Source organism: Protopterus annectens, chromosome 7.part1 (assembly GCF_019279795.1).
Source record: "Protopterus annectens isolate FY-2018-M chromosome 7.part1, PAN1.0, whole genome shotgun sequence".
NCBI lineage: Eukaryota > Metazoa > Chordata > Ceratodontiformes > Protopteridae > Protopterus > Protopterus annectens.
In genome coordinates, this window is record NC_056740.1 from 420,076,682 (window position 1) to 420,090,563 (window position 13,882).

The 13,882-nt window shown below is 43.0% G+C and overlaps 1 protein-coding gene across 1 annotated transcript in view; it reads right to left on the reverse strand.

The window, feature by feature from the left end:
- GLT8D1 (glycosyltransferase 8 domain containing 1) overlaps positions 1 to 13,882 on the reverse strand; it is a gene marked incomplete in the record, with an annotated part of 740,524 nt that overhangs the window by 394,624 nt on the left and 332,018 nt on the right. Inside the window, 1 exon segment of the mRNA XM_044078879.1 lies at positions 5,784 to 5,868. Within this exon segment, the coding sequence (XP_043934814.1) occupies positions 5,784 to 5,868 (85 nt within the window).

Sequence of the window (13,882 nt, forward strand, 5' to 3'; positions counted from 1 at the left end):
TGGTACAATATGGTCTTTTTGTCTTCTAACCATTAAGTGACAGTCAGATCTGGCTTCATATACACCCATTTCACTTTTAAACCATGATTACTATAAAGTGTTTACATCTATACTAAGAAAATGGCAAAGGTATTGCCACAACGGACAAATGTGGACCAATGTGGTTTAGTGGAGGTCAGCAACCATTTAATAACATTAATAAAGCAATGATGATCCAGAGGGAAGCAGAATTAAGAACATACCACTGTTGCTGGTAGCTTTTGATGGAAAGAAATCATTTGGAGTAAGCCGGAAACTATTCTGATTAAGGATGCAATAATATGGTTAATTAAGAGGATATATTAAGAACTGTAGGCAATAATTAAAGAATGAAATTTCCTCTCCAACAAGTTGTATTTGAACAGAGGAATCAGGCAGCTGTGTCTTCTTTCTCCTTTATTTCTTAAAATTTAGAGCCACTGGCAAAGAAAATAAAGGACTCAAATTCAAGCATATAACTGGTAAGGTAATCAAGAAGAGATCCCTTTTTTGCATACATTATTTTGTACTTGATAAATCCAGAAAAAGACATTTCTGTACTGTGGAACATTTTCAAAACTTTTTTGGGATATAAAATTAAGAGAGATAAAACAAGGGCTATAGTCATAAATTATGCACCCAACCCAAGAGTTGTTCAACAAACCTATATTTATGAGGAGAAAATAAGATGAAATACTTGGGCGTATGGATTATCAAGGCTTCTGTTATGGCTAAGGATATGTGGGAAGAGACTGAACAAAACAGAACACAACTGGGAAATCGAAAGCTCTGGTTTATAGATATGGATAGTAAGATACAAGCAGGGAAAATGAGATCAGGTATATTTTATCAACCAGAAAAAAGTTGTGGCTGATTTTTAATAAAGAGTTGAAGGAACTTATTGGGAGGAGAAAGAGGGCAAGGGTGGAGTGGCATAAGTTGAGCCTCCCAGTAGAACAAGGACGGTAAAAAAGGAATTATTATGTCATATAAAATACTGCATGATAACTATAAAAATCAGAGTAGGTTAGAAAAGACTGGAAGAGAGACTGGAAAAACAACTTACAATGAAACAATGGTAGGACATACGCATGGCTCACCAAATGACCAAGTCAAGACTGTTTAGGATTTTTGAAGCATTTGCCCAAGTATTTTTACATCAGAAACAGACTTAAAAGAATTTGCCCTCAAGTACATAGCAAATGTTGGAAGTGTAACTGGGAAGAAAGAGGTAACAGGAATATGTTTTTGGTAGTAAAATCAGTTGACAGATTTTAAAAAATCCCTACAGAACACTCAATCCGAAATATTAGGGGAGCAAATTGCTGTAACTATGGAGATTATTCTCTCAGGTTAGGATACAGGATCCAAATTGTCCAGACACAGTAAGGTCTTATTAAGTTTAATTCTACTGCCTGCAAAATAAAATACTAGAAAATGGAAATCAAAATATAAACCTACAATTCCTATTATATTAGCTTACCTTTAATTTCTCTATAAAGTGGCTACATTTTCTCTACCTATTAAATCTTTATCATATAACTTGTATCTAAAACAACATTCTCATATGTCTAATTTGATATAATTATTTAAGCTGTATAAAATTATTGTTCATACGTTTTGTAATACTTTGGAGCTTTTCTCCCCAGGCCTCCTCTGAAAATGGGCTCCTACCCAGCCAGACTTTCCTGGTAATGAAATGTCAAGAAATAAATAAAGGTGATGAAAACTGGGAAGTGGGATCTTTAGAAAAGGGAAGCAAACTGCATACAAAAATGGAATTTGTGGAATGAATACATGCAGAATAATGTTCAGCAGAAGGAGTGAGGTTTAAGGGAAGGCAGGAATTGAACAGTTTGTATAATGTTGGACTGAATGACAGTTCTTCCTTCTTCTTTCAGCTGCTCCTGTTTGGGGTCGCCACAGCAGGTCAACTGTTTCCATTTCTTCCTGTCCTCTGCATCTTGCTCTGTCACACCATCCACCTGCATGTCCTCTCTCACCACATCCATAAACCTCATCTTAGGCCTTACTCTTTTCCTGTTACCTGGCAGCTTCATCTTTAGCATCTTTTTCCCAATATACTCTGCATCCCACTTCAGCACATGTCCAAACCAACGTAATCTTGCCTCTCTGGCTTTGCCTCCAAACCTTCCAACCTGGGCTGACCCTCTAATATACGTATTCCTAACTCTGTCCACCCTCGTCACACCCAGTGCAAATCTTAACATCTTTAATTCTGCCACATCAAGCTCAGACTCCTGCCTTTTTGTCAGTGCCACTGTCTCCAACCCATATAACATAGCTGGTCTCACTACTCTCTTGTAGACCTTCCCTTTCACTCTTACTGGTACTAGTCTGTCACAAATCACTCCTGACACTCTGCTCCACTCACTCCATCTTGCCTGTACTCTCTTCTTCACTTCTCTTTCACACTCACCATTACTCTGAACTGTTGATCCCAAGTACTTAAACTCATCCACCTTCGCCACCTTTACTCCCTGCATCCTTACCATTCCTCTATCCTCCCTCTCATTCACACACATATATTCTGTCTTAGTCCTGCTGACCTTCATTCCTCTTCTCTCTAGAGCATATCTCCACCTGTCCAGGGTCTCCTCCACCTGTTCCCTACTCTCACTACAGATCATAATATCATCTGCAAACATCATAGTCCACGGGAACTCCTGTCTGATCTCGTATGTCAACCTGTCCATCACCACTGCAAATAAGAAAGGGCTCAAAGCTGATCCTTGATGTAATCCCACCTCCACCTTAAACACATCTGTCACTCCCACCGCAGACCTCACGCTGTCCCACTACCCTCGTACATATCCTGTACCACTCTTACATACTTCTCTGACACTCCTGACTTCCTCATACAATACCACGACTCCTCTCTAGGCACCCTGTCATATGCTTTCTCTAAATCCACAAAGACACAATGCAACATCCTTCTGACCTTCTCTGTACTTCTCCATCAACACTCAGAGCAAACATCGCATCTGTAGTGCTCTTTCCTGGCATGAAACCACACTGCTGATCACTAATCATCACCTCCCTTCTTAACCTAGCTTCCACTACTCTTTCCCATAACTTCATGCTGTGACTGATCAGTTTAATCCCTCTGTAGTTACTACAGCTCTGCACATCACCCTTATTCTTAAAAATCGGTACCAAAACACGTTTTCTCCATTCCTCAGGCATCCTCTCACTTACCAAGATTTCATTAAGCAGATTTCATTAAACAATCTGGTTAAAAACTCCACTGCCATTTCACCTAAACACCTCCATGCTTCCACAGGTATGTCATCTGGACCAATAGCCTTTCCGTTCTTCATCCTCTTCATAGCCATCCTTACTTCCCCTCCTTGCTAATCCACTGCACTTCATTATTCACTATCCGCACAATATCCAACCTTCTCTCCCTCTCATTCTCTTCATTCATCAACCCCTCAAAGTACTCTTTCCATCTGCTCAACACACTCTCCTCGCTTGTGAGTACGTTTCCCTCATTATCCTTTATCACCCTTATCTGCTGCACATCTTTACTAGCGTGGCCCCTCTGTCTAGCCAATCGGTACAGGCCCTTTTCTCCCTCCTTAGTGTCCAACCTTTTATACAACTCTTCATATGCCTTATCCTTAGCCTTCGCCACCTCTCTCTTTGCCATGCACCTCATCTCCTTATACTAGTCTACCTTCTTCATCTCTTTGACAATCCCACTTCTTTGCCAACCTCTTTCTCTGTATACTCTCCTGTACTTCTTCATTCCACCACCAGGTCTCCTTGTCCTCCTTCCTCTTTCCAGATGTCACACCAAGCACCTTTCTAGCCATCTCTCTTACTAGCTCTGCTGTAGTTACCCAGCTATTTGGTAACTCTTCACTGCCACCCAGTGCCTGTCTTAACTCTTCCCTGAACATCACCTCACAATTATCCTTTTTCAATTTCCACCATTTGATCCTTGGTGCTGCTCTCACACTCATCCTCCTCTTCTTGATCACCAATGTCATCCTGCAAACCACCATCCTATGCTGCCTAACTACACTTTCCCCTGCCACCACTTTACAGTCTCCAATCTCCTTCAGACTGGCCCTTCTACATTAGATATAATCCACCTGTGTGCATCTTCCTCCACTCTTGTATGTCACCCTATGCTCCTCCCTCTTGTTAAAATACGTATTCATCACAGCCATGTCCATCCTTTTTGCAAAATCCACTACCATCTGACCTTCTGCATTCCTTTGCTTAACACCATACCTACCCATCACTTCCTCATCCCCTCTGTTCCCTTCACCAACATGCCCATTGAAATCTGCTCCAATCACCAGTCTCATCCTTGGGTAGAGTCATCACCACTTCATCCAACTCACTCCAAAAGTTTTCTTTCTCATCCATCGCACACCCAACTTGTGGAGCATATGCACTAAACATTCATCACTACACCATCAATTTCCAGCTTCATAAACATCACTCTATCCAACACTCTTTTCACCTCCAAAACACTCTTAGCATACTGTTCCTTCAGGATAATGCCTACGCCATTTCTCCTCCCATCCACACCATGATAAAACAATTTGAAACTGCCTCTGATACACCAAGCCTTGCTCCCCTTCCATCTGGTCTCTTGAACACACAATATACCAACCTTCCTTCGATCCATCACATCAGCTAGCTCTCTCCCTATACCAGTCATACTGCCAATATTCAAAGTTCCGACCCTCACTGTCACAGTCCTAGACTTTATCTGCCTTCGGGCATGCCTTCCCCCTCTTCTCCTCCTTCGGCCAACAGTAGCCCAATTTCCGCCAGCACCCTGTTGGCTAACAGTACTGGTGGCAGTCGTCATTAACCCGGGCCTCGACCAATCCGGTATGTATTTCTGTACTGTTTTCTGCATGTGTGATTTGGCAAAATTTTACGCCGGATGCCCTTCCTGACACAACCCTCCCCATTTATCCGGGCTTGGGACAGTTGTTTTAAAAAAATAAAATATTTATAATGTATGCAAATGAAAAAAAATATATAGCACATATCTATTACTGTTCTTCTGTAGCAGTGATGAATAACTTAAGTTTTCAAAGTAATTGAGATCCATGTAGTGCAACTCAACTAAGCTATAACCAGCCCAAGGACTTCCTCTTTAGTCACATAATTTCAAAATAACAAAGTAAGCAGCTCTAACAGATGCTACTAATGCACCATGCACACCTAGTAAACGGATATCAATTGAAGAGAACACCTTTGCTTCAAAGAAGTCTTGGTGTTTCTGGTTAGAAGTTAAAAGGCAGATGTTTTGTGGAAGACGTTAATGTCATAAAAATGCAAAAAGCTATTTTTAATACATTTTTTGAGTACAGTTAAAGATTGTTGTTTTGAAGGAAAAGCTGCAAAACAGCCCAAGATGCATGTTAACAACAGTTACCAACAAATATGTATTTCTTTATGACTGAAGGTAATTTTCTATAGTCTAAAACGATACTCCATGTATGCATCTAAACAGCAATGCAGGGAATCCATGTTACATCCACTGACAAATTCATCTGTCCCACAATAGTGTAACATTCAAGAAAACTCTACAGATAAGCAACACTAATTAGCAGGTCAAAACTAGTCACAAATAATTATCCAACAAAACTAGAAGACAGGTCTCAATGTTTGGTCACTTTTATCCAAGTTAACTTTAAACATTTCATGCAAAAACTGAGGTTTAAAATCAAATAAGTCTCATTAAAAAGTAAAGAAAAGGTGGCTGCTATTACCTTGAACAATAACATCGTCATCCAGGTAAATTACTTTCTCTGCTTCAGGAACAAAATTAGGCAAGTAAAATCTGGCAAAGGTTAACTAAAAAGAATGAGAACAATATAATGTAACATTTGACTGCTTTCAATCTTTCACAAGCAAATATAACTGAAAATTAAGGGCATATGAAAAAGATGTATTGTTTTAAGGCATTTAAGTTTATACAGCTTTTTTAATATAATTTACACATATAAACATATGTAATTAAGAATGGTAAGCAAAAATATTTGCTTTCTCTAACCAAATTATCAGTTCCATCAAAAATGACAATTTACTACCAGTAAGAAGGCCATGACAACAAAGGGATTATCTGTTGCCTGAACAATATAGAGGTGGAATTCAGTATACAGTTATCCCATTCACGTAGGGCAACTTAGTAACACTTCAAACAGTGGAAGTTACTAAAAGACTGAAAGAATTTGGTTTAACCATGTAGCTGATTATAGGTTAACAGCAAGAGGTTCTCCGGTTCGATTCTTGGCTGGGGTGCCTTCTGTGCGGAGTCTGCATGACCTCCCTGTGTTCGCGTGGATTTCCTCCAGGTGCTCCGGTTTCCTCCCACATCCCAAAGACATGCAGTAGGTGGACTGGACACTCTAAATTGGCCCTAGGTGTGAGTGTGTGCACCTTCTGTGGAAGGTAGGGCGCCGGGCTGGCAACTCAACACCGTATAACTCCACTGCCAATCATGAGCGGACAGATGATCCGCTGTGGCAACCCCCTAACCGGGAAAAGCCAAAAGTAGAAGAAGGTTGTTACTAAACTAATGACCACTAAGGCCTTTACAAGCTTAGCCATGCACCCCAACCCAATTTGTCCCAGAATGACTCAGGAAGGGGGACTACGACAGTAAGGAGGTAGCCAAGGAATTTGTGGAGTGGGGGGGGATGCTAACTGGAAAACATTTTTCTTACTGACAGCCTCTGTTCATCAGAGACATGAAAGCCAGACTGGGGTTAACGTTCATGGGGAGGAAACAAACACCATATTTACAGCCATACTGCCTGCAACCCTGTACATAATGCTTTTAAACCTACATAGGCCGAGAGGAAATTCCCTGTTATGGTGAAAGGAAAATATAAGGGATAAGAAACTAAGAGCAATGCTACTCAATGTCAGAAGTCTAAACTTCAAGATGCATGCACTCAAAACTCTCCTTAGCATGGAGAACATCGATATCTGTTCAGTAACAGAAACCTGGTTCAAGGCTCCCGAGAGCACCCCAGCACTACCAGGTTATACCTCATACCATGTTTTTTGGCCCCAAAACTTGGACCGAACCACAAAAAGAGGGGGGAGTATCAATATTCGTCAAAGATAAAAAAAAAAATATTCGTCAAAGATACCCACACCTCCAGGTTGGTGGCACAGCACGAAGCATCAGAGACTATCCATGTGCAACTAACAGTGGGTAAAACTGCCTTCCAGTTTACAGCTTGCTACAGACCACCCTCCCAAACCCAGGAACCCCACTCAGCCTTCCTGAGAACACTGGAAAATATGAAGGTCTCTCCAAACACCATTATATTGGGCGACTTCAACTACCCAAACACAGACTGGGAGCATTACTCTAGCTCCAACACCCTAGCCCAAAGGTTCCTAGAATTTATAAACTCAAATGCTATGGAACAGCTTGTTACCACTCCCACAAGAGGGGAAAACATAATGGACCTGATCATCACCAACATGGGGACTCTATGCTCCAGACCAGAAGTGTATCCCTCACTGGTAAGATCAGACCATAAACTAATCTCACTAGATATTCACATCCCAACCCCAGCCCCTGCCCAGAAAACCACAGTGAAAAACTTCTCTAAAGCAAATTTCACACTCCTCAAAACCGAGGTGGAATCCTTCAAAGCCCCCGGGCCTGTGGAAAATACGGCCCAGACCGCAGAATCCTTTATAAATGCATTCTATGAACACCTTCCGGAATGCGTGGATCATGCAATCCCAAACAAAACCAAGACCCAATCCTCCAAAAGCAGGCGTCCTGTCTGGTGGACCCCAGCCATAAACAAACTATACAAAAGGAGGAGGAAACTACTACACGATACAGCAAAATCCCAAAAAGGGAAGGCATCTCTGATCGGTATTAGCAAACAACTACGGGCACTCATAAAATCGTCTAAAGCCAGCTTCGAGAGAAAGTTGCACAGGACACTAAGGATAATCACAAGGCTTTCTTTAGTTATGTTAGAAACCTGGGTGGGAATTCCCCAGATATGCTCAGAATTAGTCCAAAATGACAAAAATACACCGAACCCACAGACATTGCCAACATCCTAGCTGACAGGTTCAGCGCAAACTTCCCACTTCCCCACCAAAAGGGCAAATATTTATCCCAGCAGAGTGCTGCCCCCCGACATCTCAGATGCTCAGGTAAGAGCCACCCTCTCCAAAGCAAAAAACACAGCATCAATGGGACCAGACGGTGTCCCGGGCTGCATCCTACATGAACTCCAAGAAGAACTAAACCCAAACATAAAATTACTGTTCAATCTCAGCCTTACTACAGGATATGTACCCAAAGAGGGGCATACAGCAACAGTGGTCCCTCTCCACAAAGGTGGTGCCTCAACGGATCCTGGAAACTATCACCCCATAAGCCTGACTAGCTTGGTCTGCAAAGCTATGGAAAGGATCATCATGGACCTCATAAATAAAGATATTGGGGACCTACAGACACTGGATCCTACCCAGTTCGGCTTTGTTAAGGGCAGATCCTGCCTCTTAAACCTGGTTGATTTCTTTGAAACCGTCACCAAGGCCATTGACGAGGGGAAGGGGGTCCACACAGCCTACCTGGACCTCGCAAAAGCCTTCGATACAATACCCCACTCGGGCATTATAGATAAGCTCACCAGCTTAAATATAAACCCCTATGTCACTAGATGGGCTGCAAACTGGCTCAAGGACAGAACCCACATGGTTAGACTTGCTGGAGCCATGTCGGACTCCAAACCAGTTACAAGTGGTGTCCCACAAGGCTCAGTCCTGGGACCTCTCTTGTTCAGTATATATTTCTCAGAGGTACAGGCATGGAAGGACTGTGGATGACCAAGTTCGCAGATGACTGCAAACTGGGTGCCATAATCGACTCTCCAGCCGACACAAGCATCCTTCAAAAGGGCCTCATAGAAACAGACAACTGGTGCCAGAGCCATGGCCTCAAGCTAAACACCAAAAAGTGTATAGTCATCCCCTTCGGCAAAAACAAAGTGCCCACAAATTACCACATAGATGGTAATCCGTTAAGTACAGAAGAAGTAATTAGGGACCTGGGGACCCAAGTTGATAGCAATCTCTCATTCGACAACCACGTGGCCAAAGTGGTTAGAAAATCATTTTATATAGCCCACCTAATCATGAAGGGATTCACATCTAGATCAGGGGAGGTCATTGTGCCTCTTTACTCATCCCTCATCAGGCCCATAATTGAGTACAATGTCCCTTTTGGGATGTACCTTACCAGACACCTGCAGCAACTGGAAAGTCCCCAAAAGTACCTCCCCAAGAGGATCAAAGGGCTCAAACAGATGCCATATGCTGCCCGGTTAAAGAAACTCCAGCTCTACTCAGTGGCATACCGCCTGCTCAAAGGCGATCTGTGCCTGACATATAAAGCCATGTCCAACCCGGAATTAATGGACATGCTGCACCTCAGAAAATCCAAATCCCATCGAGCTACGCGCTCGAGAGACTTGAACCTCAGCAGTGAAATAAATAGGACATGCTGGAGGGACAGATTCATAACCCAGAGGCTCCCTTCACTCTGGAATAAAATCCCAGTCCAGGTTAGGCAGAGTCCCTCATTGACTCTCAAGAGGAATTCTGATGAGTGGATGGGAGATCGTAGATTTACTCCGGGTATCACTTCTGTGTCACTGTTAGACAGATGCACAGTATACTAACCTCGAAAAAGGGCATAGCAAAATTCATTTTAAAATGGGTGGCGAAAGCCAAATACACTCTGGCTAGGCTTGTAAATGCCCTAGGGCAGATAGCCTAGTATGAACCTATAATGGATCTGCAACAGCTTCAGCTAGTAATAGTGCTTGCAGAAAATTACAGAACGTCAAAAAATTACCTCAGCAAGCAGCACAGTACGATATAAAAGCACAAAACAAGCATCCCGTCATAAATAGCTCGCAATAGTCCACATATTTCCCCATGAAAATAATGCATACAAGCTTTATGCTTGTAAGATGCCTATATTGTGTATGAACGATACTAAACAAAATGATGAATCGTTTATATTGTGCACTGTGAATATGGTAAATGTATGTGTCAGTATTACTTTTAATTTACTTGTTTTAATATTATTGCTAAAAATTTCTGCCTAATACTGTTATTCTTTCCATGTAATCTTCACCGATACTGTGCTCTCGATATTGTTGTAACTAGATTATAACTGAAAAGTGGAACTGTTGGTTCAGTTCACCTATCTACAGTACTGCTGATCTGCTACTGAACTGTATATATGATAATGGGTCCACTATGTGATGCACACCATGACAGCTTTCAGACGAGTTTCAGCACCATTAGTGCTCTAGTCTCAGATACCATCTTTACATACTATAATATATATGAGGGACTTCTCAGTGCTCATGTATTTAACTCAGATAACCCTGGCATTCAAGACCATGACCTGAGACGTACCTCCCTGGACTACATGAAAAGAGACAGAGGAGCTCTCTGACCATGTATAGCCCAGGCTGGTATGATCCTGACTGACCTTGAGTAGCATCTTGCCCTCACCAAGAATGATGCCACAATATAAAGACAAAATGATCAGTTTCAACAACTGGCTAAAGTATTGGTGTCATTCAAAGGGGATCCAGTGTCTGTCAGCCTGGGATGACATGCTCGACAAGCCATGTTGCTTCACTAGGGACGGCTTGCACCTGTCACCCTTAGGCTTTCGTATACTGGCCAAGGCTCTTGTCACCCCCATAGTGCCTTTTTTAGGCAAGGCTCAAAGGACAAACCCACCTCCGTAGACAACCAGAGGATAAAAAAACTAAAGGTAATGCTACTCAATGCCAGAAGTCTAAACCTCAAGATACACGCACTCGAGGCTCTCCTCCGTATGGAAAAAAAATCGATGTCTGTGCAGTAACAGAAACTTGGTTCAAGGCTCCTGAGAGCACCCCAGCACTACCAGGTTATAACTCATACCATGCGTTTTGGCCCCAAAACTCGGACCGAAGCACAAAAGGAGGGGGGGTATCTATATTCATCAAAGATACCTACACCTCCAGGTTAGTGGCACTGCACGAAGCATCGGAAACCATCCATGTGCAACTAACAGCGGGCAAAACTGCCTTTCAGTTTGTAGCCTGCTACAGAACACCCCTCCCTATTACAGGAACCCCACTTGGCATTTCTGAGAACACTGGAGAATATGAAGGTCTCTCCAAACACTATGTTATTGGGTGACTTCAACTACCCAAGCATGGACTGGGAAAACTACTCAAGCCCAAACACCCTCGCCCAACGGTTCCTTGAATTTTTAAACGCAATGGAACAACTGGTCACCACTCCCACAAGAGAGAACAACATATTGGACCTGGTCATCACCAACATGGGGACTCTTATGTTCCACACCAGAGGTAAACCCCTCATTGGTAAGATCAGACCATAAACAAATTTCCCTGGACATCCATATCCCGTCCCCACCCCCAGCCAAGAAAATCACTGTAAAGAATTTCTCAAAAGCCAACTTTGCACTTCTCAAGACTGAGGTGGAATCCTTCAAAGCCCCTGGGCCAGAGGATAATAGAGCCCATTCCGCAGAATCCTTTACAAATGCATTCTATGAGCACCTGCAGAAATGCATGGATCGTGCTATCCCAAATAAAACCAAGACTCACTCCTCCAAAAACAGGAGACCGGTCTGGTGGACTCCGGCCATAAATAAGCTATACAACAGAAGGAAGAAACTACTACATGACAGAGCAAAATCCCAAAAAGGGAAGGCATCTCTGATCAGTATTAGCAAGAAACTTCGACCCCTCATAAAATCATCAAAGGCCAGCTTCGAAAGAAAAATTGCCCTAGACACTAAAGATAATCACAAGGCCATCTTTAGTTATGTCAGGAACATGGGCGGAAACTCCCAGATATGCTCTGAATTGTTGCATAACGGTACAAAATATACCGAACCTACAGACATAGCCAACATCCTGGCAGACAGATTCAGCGCAAACTTCTCCCCCCCCTTCCGCCCCAAAGGACAAATGCCTAACCCAAAGAATGGCGTACAGCTACAGTGGTCCCACTCCACAAAGGTGGTGCCACAACGGACTCCGGAAACTATCGCCCCATAAGCCTGACTAGTCTGGTCTGCAAAGCTATGGAGCGTATTATCATGGAACTCATAAACAAAGACATTGGGAGCCTCCAGACACTGGACCCTACCCAATTTGGCTTTGTTAAGGGCAGATCTTGCCTCTTAAACCTAGTTGATTTCTTTGAAACAGTTACCAAAGCCATAGATGATGGCAAGGTAGTCCACACAGCCTACCTGGACCTTGCAAAAGCCTTCGACACAATACCCCACTCGGGCATCATAAATAAGCTTACCAGCTTAAATATCAACCCCTATATCACAAGATGGGTTGCAAACTGGCTCAGAGATAGAACCCACATGGTCAGAATCACAGGTGCCATGTCCGAATCCAAACCAGTTACAAGTGACGTCCAACAGGGGCTCAGTTCTGGGACCTCTCTTATTCAGTATATACTTCTCTGAGGTTCAGGCTAACACGGGGGGATTATGGCTGACAAAGTTCGCAGAGGACTGCAAACTGGGGGCCATAATCGAATCTCCAGCTGACACAAGCATCCTCCAAAAGGGTCTCACAGAGATGGATGCTTGGTGCCAGAGCCACGGCCTCAAGCTAAATGCTAAAAAGTGCATAGTCATCCCCTTTGGGAAAAACAAGGTGCCCACAAATTACCACATAGGTGGTAATCCATTAAGTACGGAAGAAGTAATTGGAGATTTGGGGAGCAACGTAGATAGTAATCTCTCCTTTGATAATCACATTGCCAAAGTGGTTAGAAAGACCTTCTATATAGCCCACCTTATCATGAAAGGGTTCGCATCTAGATCAAGAGAGGTCATTGTGCCCCTCTACTCGTCGATCATCAGGCCCATAATTGAATACAATGCCCCTTTTGGGATGTGCCTTACCAGACACCTGCAGCAACTGGTGAGACCCCAAAAGTACCTCACCAAGAGGATCATGGGCTACAAACAGATATCCTATGCAGCTCGACTAAAGAAACTCCAGCTCTACTCAGTTGCTTACCGCCTACTCAGAGGTGATCTATGCCTGACGTACAAAACCATGTCAAACCCAGAATTAATGGACATGCTTCACCTCAAAAAATCCAAGTCCCTTAAAGCTACACGCTCCAGGGACCTAAACCTCAGCACAAAAATAAATAGGACATGCTGGAGGGACAGATTAATTTCCCAGAGGCTCCCATCACTCTGGAATAGAATCCCAATTCATGTTAGACATAGCCCCTCGCTGTCCCTCTTCAAGCGAAATCTGGACAAGTGGATGGGAAATCGCAAATTAACCCCCCTGGGATCTCTTCTGTGTCTCTGCTGGACAGAGGCACAGTAAACTAATCTTAAAAGGGTACCTTCTGTGACCTGCTTTACAGAGGCACAGTAGGCTAATCTAATAGGGAGGCGGAAGCCAAATACACTCTGGTTAGGCTTATAAATGCCCTAGGGCAGATGGCCTAGTATCTACCTATGAACCTATTAACCATACCCTATGAGTTTGTTGTACTTTGGAAATAATATACTGGCTTTGCATCCAGACTCTCAGATAGAAGAACATTCTAGGTGTACAGTTACGTTTCCTTATCATAAGGTGACACATTTAGTAGTGGCACTCCACAATGGTCAATACTGGAGCCACTATTTTCACTCTTTGGAGGTGATGTGACACTGACCTTCCTTATCTCAAGACAGCAGCGTATGCAGATAACATACACCTGAACGACTGACAAGGCAGATAACGTATAGAGA